At 42.4% G+C, this 27,711-nt stretch overlaps 1 protein-coding gene across 2 annotated transcripts; it reads right to left on the bottom strand.

Annotated features, from left to right (window-relative positions):
- Positions 1 to 215: 215 nt before the first annotated feature.
- SERPINB12 (serpin family B member 12) lies at positions 216 to 27,711 on the bottom strand. Of its 2 annotated transcripts, none has more exons than XM_025931370.2 (8): positions 27,577 to 27,711; positions 14,316 to 14,501; positions 11,407 to 11,541; positions 10,502 to 10,642; positions 8,810 to 8,927; positions 6,265 to 6,407; positions 5,138 to 5,305; positions 216 to 4,166 (listed from the first exon to the last, which is right to left on the bottom strand). In XM_025931370.2, the coding sequence occupies exons 2-8, from the start codon at positions 14,481 to 14,483 to the stop codon at positions 3,762 to 3,764; spliced, it is 1,278 nt and encodes a 425-aa protein (XP_025787155.1). In that variant the 5' UTR covers positions 14,484 to 14,501; positions 27,577 to 27,711; the 3' UTR covers positions 216 to 3,761. The 2 variants fall into 2 exon arrangements, with proteins under 2 accessions (XP_025787155.1, XP_086539299.1); XM_086683173.1 differs by lacking the exon at positions 27,577 to 27,711 and adding an exon at positions 22,706 to 22,994.

The following is a 27,711-nucleotide window of genomic DNA, read 5'->3' as shown; positions in this document are numbered from 1 at the left end:
GTATGTTGGGGTAAATCTATGTTTTAGCTAGCTAGCTATTTTGTTTTGGAGAGAGAGATGGCACAAGTTGGGGAGAGGGTCAGAGGGAGAGGAAGGGAAAATCTCAAGCAGGCTCCATGCTAAGTGTGGACATGGAGTTTGATCCCATGACCCTGGGATCATGACCTGAGCTGAAATCAAGAGCTGGACATTCAACCAACTGAGCTACACAGGCACACCTTGTATTATATTTATTGAGTAAAAAAATAAAAGAATAAGACAATGGATTGGGGAAAACAAGAATACAACACAAGTAATGTGGATGAAGAATACATTTGACATTGGTATTCAACTACGGAACAAAGAAACCCACAGAGACAACCGCACAGCTTCCTCACCCATCATCCCAATCATAAGGCTTCCGCCTAAGGTTAATGATACTGTAAAAAAAAAAAAAAAAAAAAGCCATACATCCAATGGAAGGAAGCATCAATCAGGGATGAAGCAACACATGTTCTGGCTTGCTCCAGCTCAAGGGGAAATATACATTAGATAATGTATGAAATCATAAGAAGGGCCCAGGTTGAAATAAAATAGAACATACAGAGCCTGTGAACTAGAGAGTGCTAGAGAGCCTGTTGGGTACTACACATTCATGGTTCTCTTCCCAGAACGTTTGTAGTCGGGGTAGATGAATCATTTGTTTTTGAATCTGCATGGCTTCATTTGTTTTACCTGTCAACATTGCTGGGTGGAGGAAATCTTGAACTAGAAATGGAGGAGCTCAGTGCCCAATTTGCAGGTTCTGGCTGGTTTTCTATCAATTATAGAGCACAGACTTGCATTTTCTCTCTGCCTCTGGCTGCCATATTAAAGGGTCAGTCTCACTGGTGCAAGAGTGAAGAGTGAAGAGCTCCTGATTTTAACATAATTCCCAGTTTCTTATAGGCTTCCATCTACTGTAGTTCAGTGGACTGTCAGAAAGCTCTCGCCTCCCTGTATGATCTGACTCTCTGAGACTCTGAACGGAGGAGGTAAATGAAATATATGAACCCAACAACATTGCCAGCAGGGTTCTTTATGTCTTTATCCCACCAAAACTACTCTGCTTGTGAAGACTAAACTGCCTTGGGGGGAAAGTGCCAATACCTGTCCTCACTTCCTATGAGTTGTACTGGGGGAGTTTAATTCAGTCTTCAAATGGCTACAGAAAGGAAAAAACTGATAAGAAAGACAGGGGCTAGGGGCGCCCGAGTGGCTCAGTCAGTTAAACATAGGACTCTTGATTCTGGCTGAGGTCATGAGCTCATGGTCATGAGATGGGGCCCAGCATTGGACTCTGAGCTGACAGCGCAGAGCCTCCCTGAGATTCTCTCTCTCTCTCCCTCTCTCTGCCCCTCCCTCACTTTCACTCTCTCTTTCAAAAATAAATAAACATTAAAAAAAAAGAAAGAAAGACAGAGGCTAGGAGACAGCAGCAAGGACAAAGGAGAGATGGGTGTCTGGAATTTAAATTGGCACAGCTCTTATGTTTCTGAACCCCAGGGGAGGCAGTAGTGAGAGGGAACAAAGCAGACTGACACATGGGTGGCATGATACAGGGAGCCCTTGACTAGGCTTTCCATCCAGCTCTTAACCTGTAGTCAGCAGAAATGTCTTCCAAATTTGATGATCCATTGGCTGTCACTCCCAGGTTTTGGAGCTGTTGTAAGCCTTCATCTTTTGTGTATGCCTTCATATGTAAGCATGGTGGAAAGGTGGGAAAGATTTCCTGGCACAAGATATATCTTTCAAACATAATTGAGATGAATTGTTAGTTCTGTAGATTGTGTATTTCTATATTTTTGGATGAAAAAAATTTTCAAGTTAGGTCTCTGTCACTAAAAAAGTCAGCTGGCACATAACATGTTGCACATATTTTAACTAATGACCAAGTGCTTTATTTACCAAGAAGAGACATTTTAATCAATCGAAGATTAGTAAAGAATATATTTACTGATTTACAGAAAAGTTTAAGAATCTCACTCTTTCTCATTTTTGTAAATAGTTACATTTTCCCTTTGTGATTAAAATTCTGAGAAACCCCAATACAAATGAGAAGATGTGTTTATCAAGGGAAAGAATAAAAACGTAAGCAATGCCAGACAGTGTCAAACCTTCATGGGGGCCATAGTTATCCAACTCAGTATCCAGCAGTGATACCAGATCAGGCCCAGAGTCATCAAAACATCAACCCCAAAAGGAACCACAGAAGAGACTTTGTATCCGATTATCTGACATAAACTTGACCCAGGAGACATGCGTTCCGTGGAAAGGACTTGGAGGAGCCACCACACACTGTCTCACATAATCAATGAGGAATTTGTATACCACAGATAACCTTGGGCAATGAAAAGACTGCATGGAGAACGTGGAACTAGTTGTTCACAGCACAAAGAAACCATTAATGTAGATGAGAAGTGGGGAGAGGGGGCCCGCATGACAGCAGGCGAAGTTAGCCTGCCTTCCCCTACAAAAACTGTTACAGCCACACTTATCCAACACAGTGGCAACTGGGAAGAGGGAGCCATAGGGCAGGGCAGGGAAACGGAGCTCTAGTGACTGTCCAGGTCTTTGAGTTAGGTGTTGTTAGTAGTCATTCCAGAGCATTCTGCTAAGGACAAGAATAAGAATTCACACAGACATATCAGGGGATCAAAGTCCCGGGTCCTGGACCCTTGAACACTCAGGCATCAGGCTTTCAGTAAACTAGAGCCTGATACAAAGCCAAGGGCCTTCCTGACAAAGGTTTCCACATGCATCATTCCCAGACCCAGGCCTGCTCTCAGGTTGTAATCAAGCATGAGGTCTCCAGGAGGAAACAGGTCTATTTCCAGGTGGCCAGACTACAGAGATAGGGGGACGGGGAGCCCAGCAGTCAGCAGTAAGGGCAGTGCTCCCCTCCCCCACCTTGCATGCTGAGTATTTAGGGTTAACTACAGAGGAGAATTCTCTGAGGCAGGGGGTGAAGAAGACACAGAGGACAGTGCTTCATGACAATGGCCTAGGAGACTCAATAAGGAAAGCCGGGACTAATTTTTAAATGCACTGAGGTTCTCCTGGGTCAACGTCAGATTCACAAAACAAACACATCCTCCTGCACAGAATGAGTGCTGGTCAGGGCAGGCTTATGTCTTGAGCTCCCACTTAAATCCACACCAGGCCCCACTTTCTGCCAGATGAGAAGCACCTCACAGGGCATCTTCCAGGCAGTAGAAGAAGATGGACAAGAAAGAGGCAGGGCATCTTGCCCAGCGACCGGCCATGGTTTTAATAGCCATAGAAATAGAGCTGAGCTTCCAAAACACATTCCACTTAAATATTTCTTCTTGCCACGCATGTTAAAGTGGTTTCTGAGTTTGTCATCTCCTAGAAGTGGTCTAATGATTTGGACTTTCAGAATTCCTTCATAACGAGGTAGGGAACTTAAAGTCAGTACCATCCCCATTATGTTGACCTGCCCGTGACAGAGGGTGAATTATATTCTTGAAAGCTTAGCATGGGGAAAGGTTAGGGAGGGAGCAAGGGCCTTTGATACTAACGCACATAGTTAAAAGTCAGCTACAGGGTGAAAGAAGGATCAGGACACACACGAGCCAGTGGCTGGAGGAAGGGAGCGTGGAGCTGTGATAGGATTCCATCAGCTTTGGATATTAGCAAGAACACAAATGCACACATTTCGCCAGGGGAAGACTATCCTGCCATTTTCTTCCAGGTCCCAGGCACTAGACAGCATGCTCCTTTCAAGGAGAGCAGACCCTGCCATAGAAGAGAATGGTTTGGGTTTTGTTGTGTCTGATGAAAAAGAGAAAAGGGCGATTGGCATTAAACGTCACCCAGGATGGTATGGACCTTTCCATGCTGGCAGCACCACTGGCGGCTACTGCCTGGGTGCCATTTTCATCCACCTCCAGAAAGGTTTTATGGACAACTTTTGACAGGTACAGATTGGGACTTGGAGAGATGCCAGTAAGATCAGCCTTCCTTTCCTCGAAGATATCCGTGATGCCCATGCCCTGTAGAATAGAATTCAGATCGTAGCTGTCTTCTAGGGTGAACTGTGGGAAGGAGACGGCTACTGGTTTTTCTGACATATTTTCCGAGCTGCTCCAGGCCATTATTTTTTCATGGGTGATGTTCCTTTCAAGCTACAAGAGGGAGAAGATAATGTTCAGGGTCAGATTATAAGCCTGAAAAGGATGCCCCAAATACTTCAAGGGCTTGAGTCTATTTCAACAGCCAGTAGCAATCTTCGAGTTTCTTTCCTAAGCCTCAAAATACTCCTGTTTCATTTAAATTCCTCCAAGCAAGTCTCTTTCCTCTTTAGAAGTCACAAGACAGTTTGAGTTCTTTGTCCTCTGGTGTCGAAGGCCCTTGCTCCCTCCCTAACCTTTCCCCACACTAAGCTTTCTGTCCTCTGGTGTCTGACAGACTGGTGTCTGGGTGCCGAAGCCCAGCAAAGCTCAGTTGACCAAGTTGGGTGCCAAGCCTTGACATTGTGAAGTTCAAACCCCTCTTCTATAAAACGGAAATAATGCCGTTAGGCTCTTGCAAGGACTGAACAAGATAATGTATGTAAAGGAATTAACATAGTGCTGGCACACAATAAATTTTGAATAATGGCTATTATTGCAGTCACTCTCTAGGTATTTCTCTCTCACTTTCTCTCTCCCTCTGTCTCCTTCTCTCCCACATGGAACAATATGTAGCCAGGCTTCCCCACCTCACAAGCAATCTATTCTGGTATCAGTATCTCCTCTCTGTCAAGGCACATGCACCCAAAAACAGAGTTCAGCTAAAGGGTCGTTCCATGAGCCATAGCAAAATAGTCTGAGCAAGAGACCAGAAGTCAGGTAATTCATAGAAAAGGAGTCATAGGTCCGGAGATTGTAGAAGACTATGAGATTGGAGAGGAAAGTCTTAGCCAACCTTTTTGGTATTTGTTCTTTTCTAAACACCAGAGGAAGACCTATCTCCACGAATTCAGATTCTTATATATTCTTTGGTATCTCTGAGAGCCAAGGTGCCATCCTTCCTCAGGACAGTAAATGGTAACTTGGGCCACTCTCCAAAGATCTACAATGAAATATTTCGTAGACACTTGAAAGTGAAGACTTACCTCTTCCAGGCCCTTCAAGTTATCTTCAGAGAAAGCCGGCAGCAGGACAAACATGCTGAGCGCCCCCTTGGTATACCTTATTTCAAGGATCTGTGCCTTCAGCTCCTCTATGAAGCCAATCCTAAATAGGCCCTTTTGATTCATCATCCTCACGGTCTTCTTTTCATTCTGTAGTGGACAAGATGGCAAGTCACAGGACTGCCAGAGTAGCTCACAGACTCACATGGCCCCATCACCCCTGAAAACAGGGCTCCATTACGATGAGAAGGGTCTTCACCAGAGGCTCTGAGCCACACCAGTGATCCAACCTAAACAGTCTTCTGCCCACTGATCAGTCAGCCCTTCCTTTACCAACACTTTTTTCCCCTTGGTTTTAATAGGCTTTTCAGCTGCCAAGCCCACCTGTTGGTAAACTGTCTATCCAGGCATCTACCTACAGTCCAGCCAGTGGAAACAAGCCCCACCAGCTTTCTACCTTCCCTGCCTGCACCACCCAGTCTCTTGGCCTCATCTTGCCCTTTCTGGCCTGCGTGACCCACCCAGTTGGAGCCTTGGTTAAATGATAACCATCTAAATGCTAAGTAACAACACTTGTTCCATAGGCTTCCATCAGACAGAAAGGCACCATCCCAAACACCTTGTGGACATGTGGGGTCATCAGTCTACAGATGAGGATGTACAGTGCCTGCTAACAGGTGACAGGCTGGAGTCTGATCCTTCCCTTTACTCCATTCTACAGTCTGGTAGCTTGGAACGTGGGTTTTTGAGACAAATACTCACAGATGTGAATGCTAATGCATGAATTTAGCTAAGTAACCTAACCCTTGCATTCTTCCCCCTCCCCCATTTCTCCTAGAATTAGAAAAATAATAACACCCACTTTCATAATGTCGTTTTTGGGAAACAAATGAAGTAGTGAGTGGAAAATGCTCAGCGCAGTGCTTGGCACCAAGATGTTCAACAACTTCAGGTACTGATTTGTGCTAATAACAAAATATTCTTATTTTATTGTATGCTGCAACCCACAGACCTGAAGTTTTCAAGTTGAGAGTACATACTGAAGTCATAGTTTCTTAGTGGCAATTATGAGCAGAATATATAGAAAACTGTGTGTTCTAATATCATACCTCATTTAGAGAGAAAGGTGCATCCACTGTGTTTTCACAGTCAAAATATTTTTCCCATTTGGCCTTGAAGTAGACAGCATTCACCAGAACCAGCACAGTTGTGCTGTTAATAGTATCCTTGCTGAAGAGTTCCTTGATTTTACCTTAAAAAAAAAAAAAAGGTTCCAGAGAATATCCAGCATATGAATCGTGTCAGAAGGATTCACACAGACAGATTATTCTTTTTTTTTTTTTTTTAATTTTTTTTTCCAACATTTATTTATTTTTGGGACAGAGAGAGATAGAGCATGAACGGGGGAGGGGCAGAGAGAGAGGGAGACACAGAATCGGAACCAGGCTCCAGGCTCTGAGCCATCAGCCCAGAGCCTGACGCGGGGCTCGAACTCACGGACCGCGAGATCATGACCTGGCTGAAGTCGGACGCTCAACCGACTGCGCCACCCAGGCGCCCCGAGACAGATTATTCTTAACGCCACTTAACATCCCCAAGGATAGAGCATGTCTGATTCAAGAACGAACCCAAGAAAACTACACCATTCATCGTCCCAGAGGGGGCAGAGGTGAGGGTGGGAGTTATAGGGAAGGAACTGTCACTCAACCCAAGGAGGGACCCATTCTAAAGCACTGAGTCTGCTTCGATTCACTGAATCATTGTGGTTGGAACTTGCCATCAGCTATCCTATGCCATGATTTACTTTTCAAAGTAGACCCTGCCACCTGATTATATTATAACCTCCTGGAGAAACAGAACTATTGTGGAAACTTCCTGTCTTAAGCACTCATCACAGCAGAGTGTATATGTTTAAATATAAACAAAAATGCATGTAAATGTGCTAGACCAGGACATAAAACCTATTTGATAGGGGCTTTTTTTTTTTTTTTTTTTTTTTTATTTTTATTTTTGGGACAGAGAGAGACAGAGCATGAACGGGGGAGGGGCAGAGAGAGAGGGAGACACAGAATCGGAAACAGGCTCCAGGCTCCGAGCCATCAGCCCAGAGCCCGATGCGGGGCTCGAACTCAGGGACCGCGAGATCGTGACCTGGCTGAAGTCGGACGCTCAACCGACTGCGCCACCCAGGCGCCCCTGATAGGGGCTTTTGAGTGTGCTGTTTCATTCCATCCCACGTCAACCACGAGAAGTGGGTATTGTTATCCCTTCTTATAGAGGAATAAACCACAGCCAGCAAGAGGTGAGGCTACACAGCCAAAAATCAGCAAGGTCAGCTGAGATCAGTCCTGGGGCCTTCTGGCTCTAGGCTCCTTCCACAGTAGCACAGCCCTGAGGCAGACTGGAACATCCCAGGCTGTCAAGCAATCATCCATTTTCAGTGCCCATCCCATTCCACCTCCAAGTACCAAACCATCAGTTATTTGAATGCATGCTGAGTCCTTAAAGATGAGTAGAGCTTTTTACTGCAAGACTTCCACTTAAACCCCATAATAATAGATTACGTTGACATCACCTACACTTACAATATTCCAAAAGAGTTGGCTAACCAGGAAAAAGTAGATAGTCATCCCTTAATATGAACTTTTTTAGTGAACACACTTTCCTCCTGGCAACTGAGTGGAACCTTGAAGGAATGGGAATTTTTGTGGCATGTGGACCAAGTGAGGGGAAATAATTTTGGAATTTGGGTGCTTCTCCCAAGAAAAGGCTGGACAGGGGATTTTCGCATTAAAAAATTATTCTGGGGGCACCTGGGTGGCTCAGTCAGTTAAGCGTCTGCCTCTTGATTTTGGCTCAAGTCATGATCTCACGGTTGGTTGGGTTTGGGCTTAGTGCTGACAGTGCAAAGTCTGCTTGGGATTCTCTCTCTCTCTCTCTCTCTCTCTCTCTCTGTCTCTCTCTCTTTCAAAATAAATAAACTTTAAAAACTTATTCCAGGGGCTCCTGGGTGGCTCAGTCGGTTAAGTGTTAGTCTTCAGCTCAGGTCATGATCTCATGGTTTGTGAGTTCCAGCCCCACCTTGGGCTCTGTGGTGACAGCTCAGAGCCTGGAGCCTGCTTCTGATTGTGTGTCTCCCTCTCTCTCTGCCCTTCCCTCGCTCTCACTCTGTCTCTCTCTCTCTCAAAAATAAATAAACATTTAAAAAAATTTTTTTAAACTTACTCCATTTTACATTGAATTCATAGTTTCACTATTCATCACTAGCTCTAAAGCCCCTTCACCCAGAAAACACCTATGTACTTAGTGAAGCGTTGATAAAAATTGAGATTTTATCATTTCCATTTCCCTCTGAATAACTAGATTCTCTTCACAATCTTTCTACTAAACTTTTTTTTTAAATGGAAACAGTTAACATCCTGCTGGCATGTGCTTGCCTGAAAAGATTTTACCTTTTATGATGGAGCAAAGAAGCATCAGTAAGTAACATAGCATCTAAGCATTTGACTCTTTGCACCTGTAAAACGGGCTTTGAACATGGCCCATGTTTGTGAGCATCTGGCCTTGACAGACTAGCCATCTGAGAAACCAGGCTGACTTTTCTCCTTTTAAATGGAAAGGAATACCAGCCATAATGTGTTTGGTCTTTCTTACCTTGGCACTGAGATTCAACCCAAAAGTTAATCTGTTGTCTGGACTTTTCGGTGTCTTTCCGGAAATCAACACTTTCAATGGTTGTGTGGTAAAATTGAATCACGCCATCTAAGTATTCCTGTTAAATTGAAATAAAGGGAAATAGTGCAATGAAATCAGATAACTGTGCTAACAGTTAGGAGTGAGGCAGTCAGGAGAAGCCTAACGAGTGAGATGTGCCCAGTCATTTAAACAGGATGTGTGTCGTCTCTAGCTATCCCCACTCTTAATTAGCCAGTGGCATTTCACTCATTGTGGTGACAATTTAGGATACAGAGTGTTTGTTCATGAAGCAGTCCACAGTTACAAGGGCACAAGCCTTTCCTACCAGATACCCTTTACCTTGGACATCCCATTTGTGGAGATGTTGCAACATGAGTATCAAGTAACTTGAGAGACTTAGCTATATAACATTCCTCTATTTTTAAGAATTAAAACCTTACTTACTAGTTAGAGTTTCTGGGATGATAAAAGCCTTTTGGAAATCAGGTGATGTTTACACAACATTGTAAATGTAATCAAGGTTACCAGACTGTATACTTAAAAATGGTTAAGGAACGCCTGAATGTCTCAGTCGGTTAAGCATCCGATTCTTGATTTTGGCTCAGGTCATGATCTCATGGTTGGTGAATTTGAACCCCGCATGGGGCTCTGTGCTGACAGTGCAGAGCATGCTTGAGATTCTTTCTTTCTCTCTCTCTCTCTCTCTCTCTCTCTCTCTCTCTCTCTCTCTGCCTCTTCCTGCTCTCTCTCTCTCTCAAAATAAATATTTTTTAAGAATGGTTAAAATAGCAATTTTTATGTTATATTTTACCACAATTTTTTAAAAGTTATAAGGTAATATACCAAAACCACTGGTGTGTACATTTTTAATAGGTGGGTTATATGATATGTGAATTTATACCTCAATACAGCTAGTTTAAAAGAAAAATCAGTATATAAAATCTCATTTCCAATGTAAGAAAACATACTTATTTTGGCTAAAGTGTGCTCAGCCTGCCCCCTTAAGAGGCCAGCCTAGCCAACTGTATCACACATTTGCCTGTGGTCACACCCCTCAAGTTTATTGCTAAGTCTGTGGCTCCTTCCAGTGGTGACAGAGGAAATTGAAGCCAGGGCTCAGAGGCGTGTTGCTCTACATACACACTGCTTAGCCAGGGAGACAAGCCAAGCACCTTTTTGGCTCCAAATGCAGTCTCCTTCTGCTACACCATTTTGCTGATAGGTGCATACCATTTTATTGAGGGCTGTCCTGATCGTGGTATGAAAGGTGATTTTAGAGAAGTGTTGGTGGGGGTTGGGGAGGGGCCGGAAGAGGACCTACCAAGTGTATCTACTAGGCATCTTCACGGGGAAAGACAGTCACAAGAAGGAAGGCCATTACCAAAAAGCTCCAAAAGCTATTAGTTACATGACCCTCTTTCCGCCCACCAGCACTGGCCTCATAAACTGCTCAAGTTGAAAACTGGGAGGAGGGCAATGGAAGGTGTGGGAGAGAAAGAGGTGGGCCCCAGACAGCCCACCAGTCCACGGCGCATCCTCCTGACAGAGAGGACTGTGTTCCAGCTGGCAGATGAGTAATCCAGCTACTCACTGATTTTTTTAATTAGTATGCCAAATGATAGTTTTAATTACCAGCCATACCAAACTCACCGGACAGATGGGGAATTCCTGCTCTCCGTAAAGCCTGTTGGCAATGCTTAGGGTGTAATCAACTCTGATCCTGTCTAACTTGGAGAGAAGCTGCCCGAAGTAGCAACTGAGCAGTCCACTCTCGTCATTGGAAGACTCAGCCTAACAAAAGAAGAAAAAAATGTGGTTTCGTCAGGGGGATGAAATGCCACTAAGGCACGTCGTCATTTCACTTTGTTACCATGTGGGGGAGCAATCTGAGAGGAAGAGAAGCCAGGAAGTGGTCCCAAGAGATGATCATGGCTCCCACTTGGTATCAAGGTCATCCAGGAACAATACATCTGGGGACTCAGCAGTGCACACTACACTTGAGATCAGTGCACATTACTTTTCTTTATATTCAAAAAGATACAAGAAAGAGACCATCTTCTCTCCACCCTCTTCTTAAACTTTCTAAGATATGAGGATGGATAACCTGGAGAATATCTTTCCCACTCCTGCTGTGAGACAACCAGTAAAAGCTTTGCGTGTCAGGAGATTTCAGCATGAAACACAAGAGGCAAAAGTGGAGAAAGAGGGTAAGACTCCCACAGCGGATCCACGCCCCTTACCACCCTTCATCTTCAACCATGCTCCATCCTGGGGACCTGTGGCCTGTACAACTAGGTGCGTAATGGGGTTCTGATCTAATCGTCTTTCTCATGAGCAGAAGATACCAGATCCTACTCTTGAGAAAACTGGCTGATAGCCAACAACATCTGAGATGCATAATCAGAAAGGAACTGGAGGTCATATGGGGTTATTGCTATTGTTGCTGACGATGATGGCCACAACGTAATGTTTGGGAATAAGAAACCATTGCCAAATATAGCACAACCAGAATGAGTGGTTCAGAAGAAGAGGGGAAGGGGTCTGTGGTGGCTCACCTGCAAAGTCAGAGACCCCCTTCTTTCCTTCTGCCCCTCCAGAGAGCCATCAGCGAGTTCTTCTGGGTTTTTCCTTTTCAGACAGGGATCAGGTTCCTTTGTTTCACTCTGGGAAAACTCATTGAAGTGTAGCACCTGCATGATGGCGATTACGGGGTCTTTCAGACAGTACGAACAGCAGGAAGTCTGAATAGCTTCAGCAACATTTTTACAGTGTCACAGGGACGATGATTACATGGTCAAACAACAATAGTTTAAAGAACAGTGGATGTTTTACTTGGCTGTGGAATGGAAGGAAAGGAAACTGCATGCTATCTCCTGGGTCTGCATTTAAGAATGAAAGTAACCAGGGGCACCCAGGTGGCTCAGTCGGTTAAGTATCCAACTCTCAATTTTGGCTCAGGTCATGATCTCACAGTTCATGAGTTTGAGCCCCATGTCAGGTTCTGAGCTGAGAGCACAGAGCCCTCTTGGGAGTCTCTCTCTGCCCTCCCACCCCCTCCCCACCAATCGTGCTCTCTGTCTCTCTGTCAAAATAAACAAAAATTTCAAAAAAAAAAAAAAAAAAAAGAGGGGTGCCTGGGTGATTCAGCTGGTTAAGTGTCCAACTCTTGATTTCAGCTCAGGTCATGATCTCAAGGTTCATGGGTTTGAGCCCTACATCAGGCTCTGCTCTGGCAGTGTGGAGTCTGCTTGGAATTCTCTCTCTCTCTCCTTCTCTCTCTGCCCCTCCCCTGATCTCTCTCTCAAAATAAATAAATAAATAAACTTTTAAAAGATTTAAAAATTTTTTTAAAAAAGAATGAATGTAACCAAACTAAATGAATTTGGAGGTATCCATGAGACCACACGTGGCTATTGAGCCAGTCAGACTGTTAATGTAAAATACACATTGGATTTTTGAAGACTTAGCATGAAAAAAAAAAAGTAAAAGATCTCATTTAAAGTTTTAATTCATTACATGTTGATAAGATATTTTGGATGCATCGGGTTAAATAAAATCAAATACATTATTAAAATTAGTTGCACCTATTTCTTTTTACTTTCTTAGTATGGCTATTAAAACTTTTTAAATTATATATGGGATTTGAATTATATTTTTGTTAGCACTGATCTAGACCTTCCAACCAATCAAGCAAGTGAGGACAGCAAAAGACAAGTTACCCAGAGCAGGGCAGAAAGGCAGGAGACAAATGCATGCCTTGCCCTTCCCAGGACACTTTTGCTGAGCAGGGTGAAACCCAAGGGCCTGGAGAAAGAACATCTGAAACTGAACGTGGAGGGTGCCAACCACACTCTAAAGCTAAGTTTTGCTGATGGCATAATATTCCAAATCAAAGTAAACGCATAAAGCAGGATGAGCTCAGACACATTCTACCTTAATCCAAGAATTCAGCTCCTCCGTATGGGCCTGGGTTCTCATATAACCTCTGTGTTGGATGCTAGATCCAGGGAAGTTATAAGACCCACCTCAGGACCTTATAGTTTATCTGGGGAGTTGTTCTTGTCACTTTCATTCATTCAGTCTACAAATTTATATTGGATGGCTACTGTAAGCCAAGTACTGTTCTAGGATAAAGATCTTCACCATCTGGGAGATCATATTCTAGAGGGGGAAGCATATGAAAAGTAATACACATAGTAATGATTATTGTATGCAGTATGTTAGAAGATGAGAAGTGCCAAGTAGGGGGAAAGTAGCTAAGGTAAGAGGGAATTTTACAGGGTTGGGGGCCAGTCTGCAGCATTAGACTGCTGGTCTAGTCAAGCAAGGTAGGCCTAGTTGAGAAGGTAAACTCTGATCAAAGACTTGAAGGAGAAAGCAAATTATAGATCAGTTATCTGGGGTGGGGGAGTGGGGGGAGGAGAGCCAGCAGGCAAAGGGAATGGAGCAAAAGCCCTAAGACATGAATAGGCACGGCTTACCCAAGGACTCTGAATGACAGTGTGGCTGGAGGAGTGGGGAGGGACAGGATGAGAGAGGAGTCACCTGGTTGTCTGGATTCAGGTACCAGACCTTCATGGGCCACTGTAAGGACTCCAGCTTCTATCATTAGTGAAATCAGGAGTCCGGGTTTTGAGCACATGAGAAACAGGATCTGATTGAGGTTTTCAAAGGATCTTTCTGGCAGCTGGGTTGAGAACAGACCATCAGCAGAAACAAGGAAGCCCATGAGGAAGTTGTATCCATAAGGGATGGTGGTGGTCAGCCCTCAGGGAGACAGTGGGGAGTGCCTGCGTTCTGGTTGTGTATAGAGAGGAAAGCCTGTTGGAATTTGATGACAAGTGAGAGAGAAAAGAGAGGAGTGAAGGAGGATGCCATGATCTTTAGCCACCAGATATGTAACTGGGGCTTACTAAATATTTATTTATGGAAAGAAAGAAAACGCGTACATACATTAAAAAATATTGCTAGCAGTGGGGCACTTGGGTGGCTCGTCCCACTCTTGATCTCCGGTTACGATCTCATCATTTGTGAGTTCGAGCCCCACATTGGGCTCTACGCTGATGGCACAGAGCGTGCTTGGGATTCTGTCTCTCCCTCTCTCTCTATCCCTTCCCGGTTTGTGGTGTCTCTCTCTCTCTCTCTTCCTCTAAATTTAAAAAAATATATATTGCTAGCAGTATCGGTATGGATAACTATGGAGAGAAAGTGGGACAGACATGCAGACAGACAGAAACGGAGAAGATGAATAAGAACGGCTATCAGACTGTGGAGGCTGGAGAAGTGTCATACCGGAGGCAGAGGTTTAATTGAGCCTTGAAGAGAACGCAAGGCAGGGTGTAAATGAAAGCTCTGGGGCAGACCAGGCTCCCCACTCAAGCCCCAGGCTCGGGAACAGCTTGGCTTGCCAAGGAGGAACTAGGGTATGACCCTGGGAGTGGACCTAGAGATACAGGATCCTCACCTGGTCTATCTGCTGTGCGCTGTCACTTCTGGCTCCCAAGCGGACCATGCCAAGGGCAGCCGAGAGGCTCAGAGGACAGAAGAAGAAGTTTTTATGGTGATCATCTTTGCTTATCTCCTGGAAAAGATCAAAGCCAAATTTGGTGTTTGCTGCAACCAGAGAATCCATCCTGAAATTGACGATAGTCTAAAACCAAAGACAAAACAGAGAAAGAGAACATGATGATTAGAGGAAAACAAATAAACAGTTCTCATTTTAAATACACGTGATACAGTAATATACAATGATTCAATATGTTATTAAAAGCCAGAAAACTAAGGTCACCGTCATCCTGGTACATAGATATTGATGTCCATACTGCTATTGATACAGAAAGAAGTCTGTTTTCATTTAGGGGTGCGAATTAGTTTCCTAGAGCTACCATAACAAATTATCACAAACCAGGTGGCTTAAGCAACAGGAATTTATCCTGTCTTCATTCTGGAGACCAGAGGTCCAAAATCAAGGTGTTGGGAGCATCACTTCATTCTGGAGGCTGTCAGGAAAAAGGTTTCCTGCCTCTCTCCCAACTTCTAGTGGTTGCCAGCAACCCTCAGCGTTCCTTGGTTTATAGAGGTATCACTTATCTCCGCCTCCAACTTCATACAGTGTTCTTCCCTGTGTCTTCTGTGTGAGTCTAAATGTCCCCTTTCTTGTAAGGACACCAGTCATTGGATGAGGGCCCACACTAACCCAATATGACCTCATCTTAACTTGATTACATTTGCAAAGACCCTGTTTCCCAAGAAGAGTACATTCACAGGTACCAGTGATAAGGACTTAAACCAATCTTTGGGGGACACAATTCTACCCACTTTGTGGTAGAACTTCCTTTATTCAGGTAAGACAAATTTACAGGCAACCGTGTCCTCAAAGTCAAGTTTGCAATCAAGAAAACTTCATTCCACCTCCTTCTCCACAGGCTATTCCCGGTTCTGCTTCAGTCTTCTGCCTGTGCTCTCCCCTCAGCATGCTAGGATTGAGGAATGCCCAGCAAATGGTCATGGGCCATGTCCTTGGTCACCTCACATCCTTCTGACTCACTCCACATGCAGCCTGTAGGACTTGAGGTGCTCCTGTCAGTCATTGATATTGTTCAAGAGATCATTGATCTTGAAAGATGTTGGGAGTTTAGAAATTCTACGCTGAACCACAGGTGATATAGAACCAACATAAGGAAGTGACTCCTTGAGGATAGATTCCTTGCCCCCCACAATAATCTATTCTAGAAGTATCAAGAAAATCTTACATTGGAGTGTCTGGGTGGCTCAGTCGGTTAAGCATCCAACTCCTGATTTCGGATCATACCATGATCTCACAGTTCATGAGACCAAGCCCTACATTGGGCTCTACACTGACAGTGCAGAACCTGCTTGGGATTCTCTCTCTCCCTCTCTCTCTCTGCCCCTATCTACTCTGCTCATGCTCTCTCTCCCAAAATAAATTTTTAAAAATCATTGGGAGGGGCGCCTGGGTGGCGCAGTCGGTTAAGCGTCCGACTTCAGCCAGGTCACGATCTTGCGGTCCGTGAGTTCGAGCCCCGCGTCAGGCTCTGGGCTGATGGCTCGGAGCCTGGAGCCTGTTTCCGATTCTCTGTCTCCCTCTCTCTCTGACCCTCCCCCGTTCATGCTCTGTCTCTCCCTGTCCCAAAAATAAATAAACGTTGAAAAAAAAAATTTTTTTTTTAAAAATAAAAATCATTGGGAAAAAAAAAAGAAAATCTTACATAGATCTCACTTTGGACCATCCCTCTCCGATGAAATGTCTTTTCTTTTGTCATTTTGTCTATGGATATTGTGTATTTCCTAGACGGAAATGTGAACCCTCTTGTTTGTGTTTTTTTTATCATCAGACATGTGGCACATAGTAAACATTAAGAAATCGTTACTGCATTGACCAGTGTACATTGGTTCTAGAATCATCCCAGTTTGATATGGGCCTTTTTAGTCTATAAATCTAATTCAAAAAGATAACATGAGATACCTTTTTTAGAATGTGCTAGATAAGGGCGCGTGGGTGGCTTAGTTGGTTAAGTGCCCGACTAAAGCTCAGGTCATGATCTCACAGTTTGTAGGTTTAAGCCCCATGTCGGGCTCTGTGCTGACAGCTCAGAGCCTGGAACCTGCTTCAGATTCTGTCTCCCTCTCTCTCTGCCCCTCCCCGACTCATGCTCTGTCTCTGTCTCTCAAAAATAAGTAAGATCAATAAAATAAAATAGATAAAATAAAATAAAATAAAATAAAATAAAATAAAATAAAATAAAATAAAATAAAATATGCCAGACATATGTTTTACATATATTAGCTTTAACCCCACAACTCTCCAGGCTAGATATTGGCAGTCCCTTTATACCAGATGAGTAAAGAATTGAAGACTCGAATCACACACATTGGCCTAATCTACATACTGTTTCTGCTGTAGCTTCTATTTCTGCTAAGTTGCCCTCAGTATAGGGTAGGCTGACCAAACACACGCCCACTATACGTTGGTGTTTTTCCCCCTTGTTCAGCTTACAGTCCATTTTTATCCTTACGGTTTTTTTCCTGCCAAATTTGCACATGACTTGTATTTCTCATTCTGTACTGATAAAACTGGGTTCAGTTATGTGTTTTCCAAGAAACCTATGTCCTGAGCATGCCTGGAAATTCAATAATGCCTCACACCTCAGAAATCTACACATCCAACATATTCACTCTACAACAGTGGCTGGCATTACCCATTTAGGAACAAATTTACTAAGAAAGTGGAGAAATCAGATAAAGTCAAGGTGGTCTGGTTTGAGGGGATTGCACAGGCTTTCATTAAATCATAAAATTTTGGATAAAAAGTAGTCTGATGTTTTTTAAATCCTCGTTCATATAACCAAGGTGGATATTTAACTAAAACATTTGGCATCAAAGGAAAAAGCAGTGGATATTCTGGCTCTTTGTTCATTGCTATTAAAGAAGCCTAGAGACACAACACTAAAGGAAAAGAAGATATTTGGATTAAAAACTGCATTATCCCAACCTGGCTCTTTAAAAAATGTTCCAGCCATTTGCTCAACTTTACCCTGTTTCTTTGTGTGGATGTGCCTCTGGCATCAGAGGGGTGGGGTGTTCCTTTCTGGCACGAGATGCATGGAACTGAACAACTGGAGTCTTAACCTGCTGTGGAAAGGACGTGATTGCTCATGCAGGCCAACTCCCTTCTTCTTGAGACGAAAAAACCCGAGGCCCGAAGCGGTGAAGTGATTTGCACCCAGTCACGAAGTTGTCCCGGAGAAAGGCAAGGCTATGACCTCTCCACGCCCAGGCCTGCTCTCTCCTGGAATATGCGGTGTTTTGTACCCATTTCTAATTCTGCTGCTACCCTTATTCACGCTGGGAGCTGCAGTGCACCCTCAAACTCTCTCTGCCATTGGTGCATAAAGAACGAGGAGCCCATGCTAAATTTTGTCTCAGGAGTTTCCCAACCTGGCTCCAAATACTATCATGTTCTCCCCCAGCAACAAGTCCCTTTTCTGAGCCTTATCTGCTTCTACCCCATGGACTGGTTCTGAGTTTCCATGAGAGTCTATGGAGCTTTAATTCTGCCCCACCTTCCAAGGGAGAAGTGAGAATGGTAGTAATAGAAAACCAGCCTGAAAGTCGCAGTATATGTTAGATGACTATAGGTGAGCATTTATTATAGGAAAATCTTGCCTGGGGTTATAGAAAACTCTAAAATATAGAAACATAACTTTATTGCTGGAGGGGTTATCGGTGAGAGGATGGGCTAAATGCGTAAGGGGCATTAAGGAAGACACTTGTTGGGATGAGCACTGAGTGTTATACATAGAGATGAATCAGTGGAATCTACTTCTGAAATCATCATTGCACTATATGCTAACTCATCGGGATGTAAATAAATAAATAATAACAACTTTATTAAAATGGCATCTGGTAATTACCTTTGGAGTGCTGTTGTCGTTTTGCTTGTTTTTAAATCAGAAACTGGCCAAATTTGACAGTGACCTAATTGCTCTTTAAACATTTATCAAGTTCTCCCATTGGGGGGCAGTGATGACACATCAAAGGATGAAATGAATGAGACCCAATCTCTGCCTCTGAGAAATCCACCCTCTGATAGAACACGTACTACGTTAGAAGCAGCTCCAGTGGGGATATAAGAGCATAGATAGGAGAATACGGTATTAATTCACAAAATGAAATGGAAAAAGCAAAAGAGTATTATGTAGGAAAAAAATTTTAAACAGCCCTCATCAAGACTTATTTGAATATTATCCTAATAATACTCAAACAGCCAATTTAAAAATATAATACTGTTAACATTTTTAAGTCCACTTAACACTGTTTTTATTCACTAGAGATAAGCTTTGGTGGGCAGTAAAAGTCATGTCATGTTGTCACAACAAAAGATAAAGTAAAATAAAAAGAACTCTAAGGTCAGTTTTCTTGTCCTTACCAAAAACCCCTTTACATCAGTACTAATCTGAAAACAGTAGGACTAAACCAGTCTCCAAATCCACTGGATTTACAAGTGGCACCAACTTACCAATAAATGGACAGTAGAGATCTAATCATCATCATACTAAAATGTAACCATAACAGATATTTTCCAGAGATGCAAAATCATTTTCAGATTTAAAAAACTGTGTGCACAAATACATTCATAAAAACACTTCTGTCACAGCCCAAACTCAGAAGCAAACCAAATGTCCATCATCAGTAAGATAAACAGCTTGTGGGTTACAAGTCCTACAATGGAATACGCACACCCATGGGTCTGAGTGAACTCTAGTCACCCCATAGTAACATGGATCTCACAATACAATGTTGAGTGAAAGAAGCTGTACAGGAAGGGTCCATAATAATACGGTTATATATGACTTTTCTATATATTGATGTATGTATATATATTTATACATAAATTATATATATATTTAAAGTTTAATTTTACTTAAAAAAATTTTTTAATGTTTATTTTTAAAGGAGACAGAGACAGAGCATGAGCTCTGAGAGGGAGACAGAGAATCTGAAGCAGGCTCCAGGCTCTGAGCTGTCAGCACAGAGTCCGACTTGGGACTCGAACTCACGAACTGTGAGATCATGGCCTGAGCTGAAGTCGGACGCTTAACCGACTGAGCCACCCGGGCCCCCTCTAAAGTGTAATTATTTTAAAATGTACTGCGGATGTATTACTAAGCATGGCAGCAAATTTTCAGACACTGCAACTTTATTTGTGTTTAACACAAGAACCAGGATGCTATTGAAAATTGAAGACTAACTTCTGACAATGAAATGTAGTCTCCAGATGCAATTAGGATGTTCCCTAAGCATTAACAGGAGGTTCTTTACATCCGCTCTGGAAAACATCTACCACACAAAGAAGTTAGTTCAGCTAAGTCTAAGCCCAAAGGCTGATTGCTGATGTAAGCTGCTTCTTAATACTCCAAAACTTGAAAAACTTGTACATAATTTACTTCAGTCATCATTATTTCCAAACAGAGCTGAAATAATCTTTAAAATAATAAGGTCCTTCAAAAATCTATTCAGCTCAAGGAATTAATACTATCCCACCTATGATGACTTTATAATAATAGCTACCATTTAATTCGCCTACAATATGCATGGCATTTCACAAACGTCTCTAATTCTCAACAACCCTGTAAGTTAGAAATTATCTTCATTTTTTTTTTTAATTTTTTTTTTCAACGTTTATTCATTTTTGGGACAGAGAGAGACAGAGCATGAACGGGGGAGGGACAGAGAGAGAGGGAGACACAGAATCGGAAACAGGCTCCAGGCTCTGAGCCATCAGCCCAGAGCCCGACGCGGGGCTCGAACTCCCGGACCGCGAGATCGTGACCTGGCTGAAGTCGGACGCTTAACCGACTGCGCCACCCAGGCGCCCCTGAAATTATCTTCATTTTAAATCCAGTCATTAAGTGACACAGCTGGTCTACAAATCTGGCCGTTCAGTCCAACATCAAAGCCACCGTCTTTCTTCCTACACCACGCGCTGCCGTTGGAGCAGATAATCCTGTGCTCCGCAGGACCATGGCTCGACTAACCCACCACATAGTTTCATGACAGGAAGATGTTCTTCTAATAAATAAGAAAATAATAATGTAAAATAAGGATAATAAAATAATTAAACACGTATTATTGGTTTCATTGGTGTCTCTGACCAGCGGCCACCACTGGGCATCCATCAGCACTGCTCTGACCAACCTCTCTGCCAAGGAACATCTTGAGCTCCAGTGCGTCCTTCCAAGACTCCTCTAATCTGCTGAGAGATCGCTTCTCTACACTGAACAATTACTTAAAAATCCCCCACACGTTGCATTAAAATCCATGCAATTGTGTCATAGAAATAGATGGGAACTTCGTGATTGCAAACAACTTTATCCCAAATTAAACCTGACTTAGGTCATTTCGTACTTACTGTCCCCAGTATCACCTCCTACCATATCACCATAACTTTAAAGGCAGGGGCTAATTGGCAATTTTTATTCAGGAGAAAAAGGAAAAACTAACTTTGATATCAATAAGAATATCACCATATTTTTGCCTACAGTTCTTTCCAAATAAGTGATTCATTATTTAACCTCTAATGAAGCAAAAGCACTTGGGTTCTCAAATTCAAAGTTATCGTGCAGAGGGAAGAAAATCTGGCATCATTAATGACATTCTGCAGTCTCAACAATAAATTTGAATTTTTCTCTCACACTATTGACAAATCAATTGTCTTTATTTTCCTCGTGCTTTCTAATCTTGCAATTATAGCAGAGGTATAAAGATATTAAACACACGACATTCATATTTCTGTTTCCCTTATCATGCTGTGAGGTGAATTATTTTTTTATATTTCTGTCTTTGCTTCCAAAGCATAATTCTCTTCCAGGCAGGTTCCGTGTTTTATATTCATCTTTGTTTTTTTTTTTTTTTTTCAACTTTTTTTTTTTTTTTGGTTTTTTTTTTTTTTTTTTTTGGGGGGGACAGAGAGAGACAGAGCATGAACGGGGGAGGGGCAGAGAGAGAGGGAGACACAGAATCGGAACCAGGCTCCAGGCTCTGAGCCATCAGCCCAGAGCCCGACGCGGGGCTCGAACCCACGGACCGCGAGATCGTGACCTGGCTGAAGTCAGACGCTTAACCGACTGCGCCACCCAGGCGCCCCTTATATTCATCTTTGCACCCCATCAGTAAAGAATATAAATCGTGGCACAATAAGAGCACTTAATAAGCTTTTATGGATTTATTTGCTAACATCTGCCCCTTTTTCATTGCAAATAATTCGAATGTTTGAAATAGTAGATGATAATTCTGTATTTCATATTCACTCTGCATACATTCTGCAGGCACCTATAATCAATAAAGATGTTACATAGCAGAATCAACTTTTGATTAACTTTCTACTATTTTAGGAATAGTTCACTTGTGAAAATTGGTTTCCTTTACAGTGAAAATATAAAAGTTTAGACAAGATAGGTTTTCCAACACCCCCAAAAAAATCTTGGGGGAAATTGTTGTTTACTATATAGTAGGGAGAAAAAATTATATCCCCAGAATATTTCATGTCTTGTGATATTCATAATGTCCACAAAACTATTAATAACCCAAGAATGAAATTCCAACTTTACACAAGTAGATGGTCTAGTGCTAGAATAAATACTCAGATCTGGTTACAACTAACTAAATGACAAACAATATGGAAAAACAAAGAAATAGTTGTGAAAGATGCAATCAAAAGCATTTCCAGGGGCGTCTGGAAATGGTGGCTCAGTCAGTTAAGCATCTGACTTCGGCTCAGGTCATGATCTCACGGTCCGTGGGTTCGAGCTCCACATCTCACCGTCCGTGGGTTCGAGCTCCACATCGGGCTCTGTGCTGACAGTTCAGAGCCTGGAGCCTGCTTCGGATTCCGGGTCTCCTCTCTCTGCCCCTCCCCTGCTCACGCTCTGTCTCTCTCTCTCTCTCAAAAATAAACATTTTAAAAAAAAAAAAAGCATTTCCAATTTATGGTGCAAAAGAGAAATGCAAGCCCATATTATTTAAAATATAGACAATCTGATAATCTATTCCTGGTGAAGGTAGTAGTTTTAGAAAAGCTACTGAGGATGAGACCAGTGCTAAAGTTGAATGGGCTAATAGATATGAGCCGCCAGTCCAAAAATCTGCTTAAAATTCAGATATTTAATGGTGACAAATAAAAAAATCCTACTTGTGATGTTTAAAAATAGATATTCTAAATATTGCATCATTTTATATTACAGAAATAACAAAAAGATAAAATACAATCTGCCAAGTATGTAAAGATTTTAAAACTATCCAAACATCCACATTTTAAGAAAATCAAGCAGGTACATCAGACAGCTGACCAGGTGCAGGGGGACCGAAGAAGATGAACCGAAGAACAGATGTTGCTAATACCTCCTAGCAAGTATTGCCACATTTACAAGAAATTCAACACATCATAAAACCAATTGCTCTTTTTTAAAAGACATTGACTTAATAATAAAAATGGCACATCCTTTGGCTTCAGCCAAATCTCTTTTGGCTTTCTGTAATTTGAAATAATTTTCCAGTGCAATATGCATTGTTAAAAACGATATTAGGCAATGCTCGCAGTTACCTTCTTGCCTTCAGAGTTGCTGCTAACAGCTGGCTGGGTAAGTTTCAATCCACACCCCGTTGGGAATGGAAATATATGAACTTTGCCCCTCCCACGAGGGCACTTTTCCAAGAGCCATTTGGGAATCCAGGGTAAAATTGTCATTGATTGATTAAAGAGAACAAAAAAGAGAAGTGTGTGGTATATGTATTTTCAAACAAATTTAAACCTTCTATGCTTTCCACTAAAATATTTAACTTACTATGCTTATTTTTTTAATGTGTATTGATTTATTTTGAGAAAGAGAGAGAGAGGGAGAGAGAGCAGGGAAGGGGCAAAGAGAGAGGGAGAGACAGAATCCTAAGCAGGCTCCACGCTGTCAGCCCAGAGCCTGACGTGAGACGCAGGGCTTGACTCAGGGCTTGAACCCACGAACCGTGAGATCATGACCCCAGCTGAAACCAAGAGTCAGACACTTAACTGACTGAGCCATTCAGGCTCCCCTTAACTTACTATGTTTGTATTTTCTATGCTTTTTCCAGTTGGGTCTCTTTTGAGATGCCTCATTTGACCTACACCTTTCAACCCAAATTCCTATACTAGAGGGAGAAGAAGAGAACTATTATACTTCATATAACCATTATCTTGGACATTCTCTTATACTCCCATTTCTATATTTTTCTAACCTTTTTTTGACTGCAAAATGTATGTTAAGCTATTCTCAATGTTCTTTTTTTTTTTTCCTGCAGCAGCCATGGGGTGGAAATGGGGGTTACTATTTAATTTATCAACTAGAATAGCTGAATACCAATCAGAGGATGGAAATTATCAAGATCTACTGATAGACCAGGTGGGGGTGCTTTCCAGAAGAAAACTACTTTGCTAGGAAGCTAAGAACTGATCAACTGTGTGCCAGTATCTCCAGAAAGTCCGTCCAATTTCATCTCCACATCCTGTGATCTGCTCATCTCTTTATCTTATTTATTTCCTCAAGGAATTTTAGAGCTCCAGACACTCTCTTCCTTTCCCTTCCTCCCTCCCTTTCTTCTTCCTCCCTTCCTTCCTTCTTCCCTCTTTTTTGTCCATCCTTCCTTACCTTCTTTTTTCCTTCCCTCTTCCCTTCCTTTGCCCCCTTCTTTCCTTTTTCTCTTTTTTTCTTATCAGCCTTCTAATAAAGTTTTCATGGGGCAAATATATTCCAGCACTAAAAAAACCAAAGTTCCAAACTGAGTCAGATAGCTTCTGATGTTGCTTTTAGTTCTAACATTCTGCAGTCCTGATTGGTTTGTGGCTATAAACGTGGGGGTCGGTGAATCGGGAACAAAGGTTGTAACTAGGGAAGAGTTAGGAAGAGTGAAAACTGTGGAACTGACAAGATTTAGGGACAGAACGAGGACTCCTCTCTGGCCTGGTTCCCTTTTTGACAGCTTCGTCTTCCTTTCCTAACATCTTGACAGACAATAATATTTCGGAGCTCCAGCCCCACAAATATGATTATATGAGACAGAGAAATTCAAAAGAAAACTTTTTTAAAGTAGGGATACTGCCATTATGGAGAACATAAACTGCTCATAGATAACGTACGTGCATCTATATGGAGAATATAAGCTGCTTATGCAGCCAGTGGTAGTGTATAAATGCAGTAAGCACAAGCCAGTTTTACAAGGCAAGATATTGGCCAATGGAAATCCGTGACTGATCATCGAGAGGGCCTCTCAATTATCAATAGGGAATGTAGAAAGCAAATATGTGGTTACTTCTCTTCCCTTCCTTTTTTCGTTTGAAAAAAATGCTTGTGGGCTTTTTCTCTAAACTTTTCCACAAAATTCTAAAAACCATCACTTTTCAGTTGAATTTTGCCATTGATTATGACTTACAAGAGGCTGGAAAATTTTAACGTGTAATCAATTAATACTCCATTCCAGCTGATGAGTACTTCACACGACTGCTGTCCAGCATCATCTTTCAGAAAAGATACTATTTACATTAAATCCAGGGTGTGGATTTCTGGTTGTCACATTTGTTGTCGTTGGCGCTGATATTCGCATCGCTTTGGGCTTCTGGGTGCCTGAGCAGATTCAAAGCTTCTTTGAATATCTTTCATCTAGGATGGCATCTGTTTATCCTCTCAAATAATCACCTGTTTATCTTCCAATACAATGCAACAAAGGTCTGACTACAGATGACTGTACCCTACAAGCCTAAAAATTTGGTGTGGTGTGATTGTTCAATCAGTAATGATGAAATCGGCAACTAAATGTAGCTAAATATTCAGGTACGGTAATAAATTGCTCAGGAGCATGTGAGAATCCGTTGAGCACCTACAATGTGCTAAGCATCGTGTGCGATTTTGCATACGTAATAATCTCATGTGAGTGAAAAAAGTCAGTCTCTCTAATGTCAGTGACTTAAAGTGTCAGCAAATTACACTAGAGTTTGAAGGAATGTTGGAGGTCGCTAACCTGACACTGCAAGGCAAGCTGGCAAGGCTTTCTGTGTCAACAGGCTGTGAGAACACAGTTTCATCAAGGGCAGAGTCGGACGGCTCCTCCTAGGTATGTTACAACGCATCATGAGTTATGAACCAATCTTTTAACTCGTTACTAACTAGTCATTTTCTGCCCAGATTAAAAATTCAGGAATGCCAGAACGATTCACCGAAGTCTTTGCCAGCTGGTGATGCAACACAATATGATTAAAATTCTCCGGTGCCATAAAGGCAGTCTTTTTGAAAGATTGTCAAGAGTCTCTTTTTCTTCTAATTTTACATCACATCACCGAGGAAACAAAATGTGTCTGGGGAAAATATCAGCATAGAGGCCTTTGAATCTAATGAAAAATGGATCTTTTACATAAACTGCTGACCTCACATGCATCGTTTTATCCTCCAAACTTAAAAGCCTGGGTAACAGCATATAAAATCAAATACACACACACACACACACACACACACACACACACACACACACACCACTAAAACAACAAAAAGCAACAATAATAAAGATGAAAACACACCAAGCTTGTTTTAGCACTTGCAGTTACTCTTAAGATATCAATCACCCTTTCCAGAAAAGCCCTCAGTTCTCCTAGATCCCAAGCCGAGGGCTCCAGGCTTGGCATCAGTACCACTCCCTGCCCCAATGGGACAGAGACACAGGGACCGCAGAGGGTCAAAGCTACGAGATGGTGAAGAATACAACACGGAACCAGCAGCACATTTGCGACCGGAGGGTGCAGATCTCGCTCTGAATCTTACTAGCCTGACATCTGGAGCAAATACCTCTTGAACTTCAATTTTCTCACCTATTCAAAGAATAGGAATAACAATACAGCCTTCCTTGCCCTAATATGTTACACAATATGTTAGTATTACTAGTATAATTACATAGAATTAGTACTGCATAAATGTTTTTTTACTTCTTAACAAAATCCATATGACATCTATCTATTTCTTCCGTAATTGTAAACCAGGGTTTCAACATCCTGATCAAGGTTCACAGACTACAGGCTTTGGGTTAAATCCAGCCCACTGTCTCTTTTTAATAAGTAAATTTTTATAAACACACAGCCGTGCCTATTCATTTACTACTGTCTGTGGCTGCTTTCCAGCTATAATGGCAGAGCTGAAGAGTTGTAAAGAGACCATATGGCCTGCAAAATCAAAAATATTTATTATCTGGTCTTTACTAAGAAGTTTGCCAGTCCTTGCTTTAAATGATAAAGCACCATAATTTTTAACACCTATGAAATTTTTATAGCCTTAGATATATAACTTCTCTTTACATAGAACAAACGTTATAATATACTGATAAGAAATACAGTTTCTTAAATTAAAAATATGCATTTGGGGGGGGTGCCTGGCTGGCTCAGTTGGTTAAATGTCTGACTTCGGCTCAGAACTCACATTCATGAGTTCGAGCCCCGTGTCAGGCTCTGTGCTGACAGCTCAGGACCTGGAGCCCGCTTTGGATTCTGTATCTCCCCCTCTCTCTGCCCCTCCCCCAACCTCTCTCTCTCTCTTTCTCTCTCTCTCTCTCTCTCTCTCTCTCTCTCTCTCTCTCTCAAAAATAAATACATTTTTTTCAGTATGTATTTGGATTTGACCTCAACCCCAGACAAAACTCTAGATCCCTTGAATACTGCAGTAAAAGAATAGCCCAGACATCCATTCAGTAAATAACTATTTCTGAGTGCCTACTATGTGTCAGGCACTGGCTGTCCGGTGAGCAAGAACATGATTGCCCCTGCACTCATGACCGCTAGTGCAGGAGGAACTTACATCCCGGACTGTCTTACCTGCATCTAGATGTCATAAACATTTACAGGGGACCTAATATGTCACAGGCCCTTCCGCATCCATTACCTCACTCAGTTCTTCCAATAAGTCAAGGAGGAAGACATTGTTTTCCTAATAGACAAATGAGGAAAGCTAGGACTCAGACACATTAAGTTGCTCGCAGTCGTGAAAGTAGAAAGTAGCAGGAGAATGTGATGATAAAGTAACACCTCCCTTTCCCCCCAATGCCAGGAATAAAGACCTTCAAACATCTAGTTTCAGCGCTGCGACCACTGGCCTCAGAGACACCTGCACCACCAACTGCTTGCCCGCCTCCCCAGGACATACCTGGAAGCCGGTGAGAACTGTCCCCAGCGAAGGTTTGTGCTCTGATGAAGTCAATTCAGTTATCACACAGAGGAGGGAGCAGCCGAGGCTTACAGCCTATGAAAACTGGTAAGGACAGGTGTTGAGCAAGTAATT

Source organism: Puma concolor, chromosome D3, assembly GCF_028749965.1.
Source record: "Puma concolor isolate L17-30 chromosome D3, mPumCon1.1.hap2, whole genome shotgun sequence".
NCBI classification, from domain to species: domain Eukaryota; kingdom Metazoa; phylum Chordata; class Mammalia; order Carnivora; family Felidae; genus Puma; species Puma concolor.
This window is presented reverse-complemented; position numbering and strand designations above follow the sequence as displayed.

Excerpts from the sequence above, each read along its gene's own strand:
- SERPINB12 (XM_025931370.2), bottom strand. The coding sequence starts at position 14,483 with ATGGATTCTCTGGTTGCAGCAAACACCAAATTTGGCTTTGATCTTTTC. Across the intron at positions 11,542-14,315 it reads GCGCACAGCAGATAGACCAG|GTGCTACACTTCAATGAGTT; the intron begins GTGAGGATCCTG and ends GCCATCATGCAG. Across the intron at positions 4,167-5,137 it reads ACTTGAAGGGCCTGGAAGAG|CTTGAAAGGAACATCACCCA; the intron begins GTAAGTCTTCAC and ends TCCCTCTTGTAG.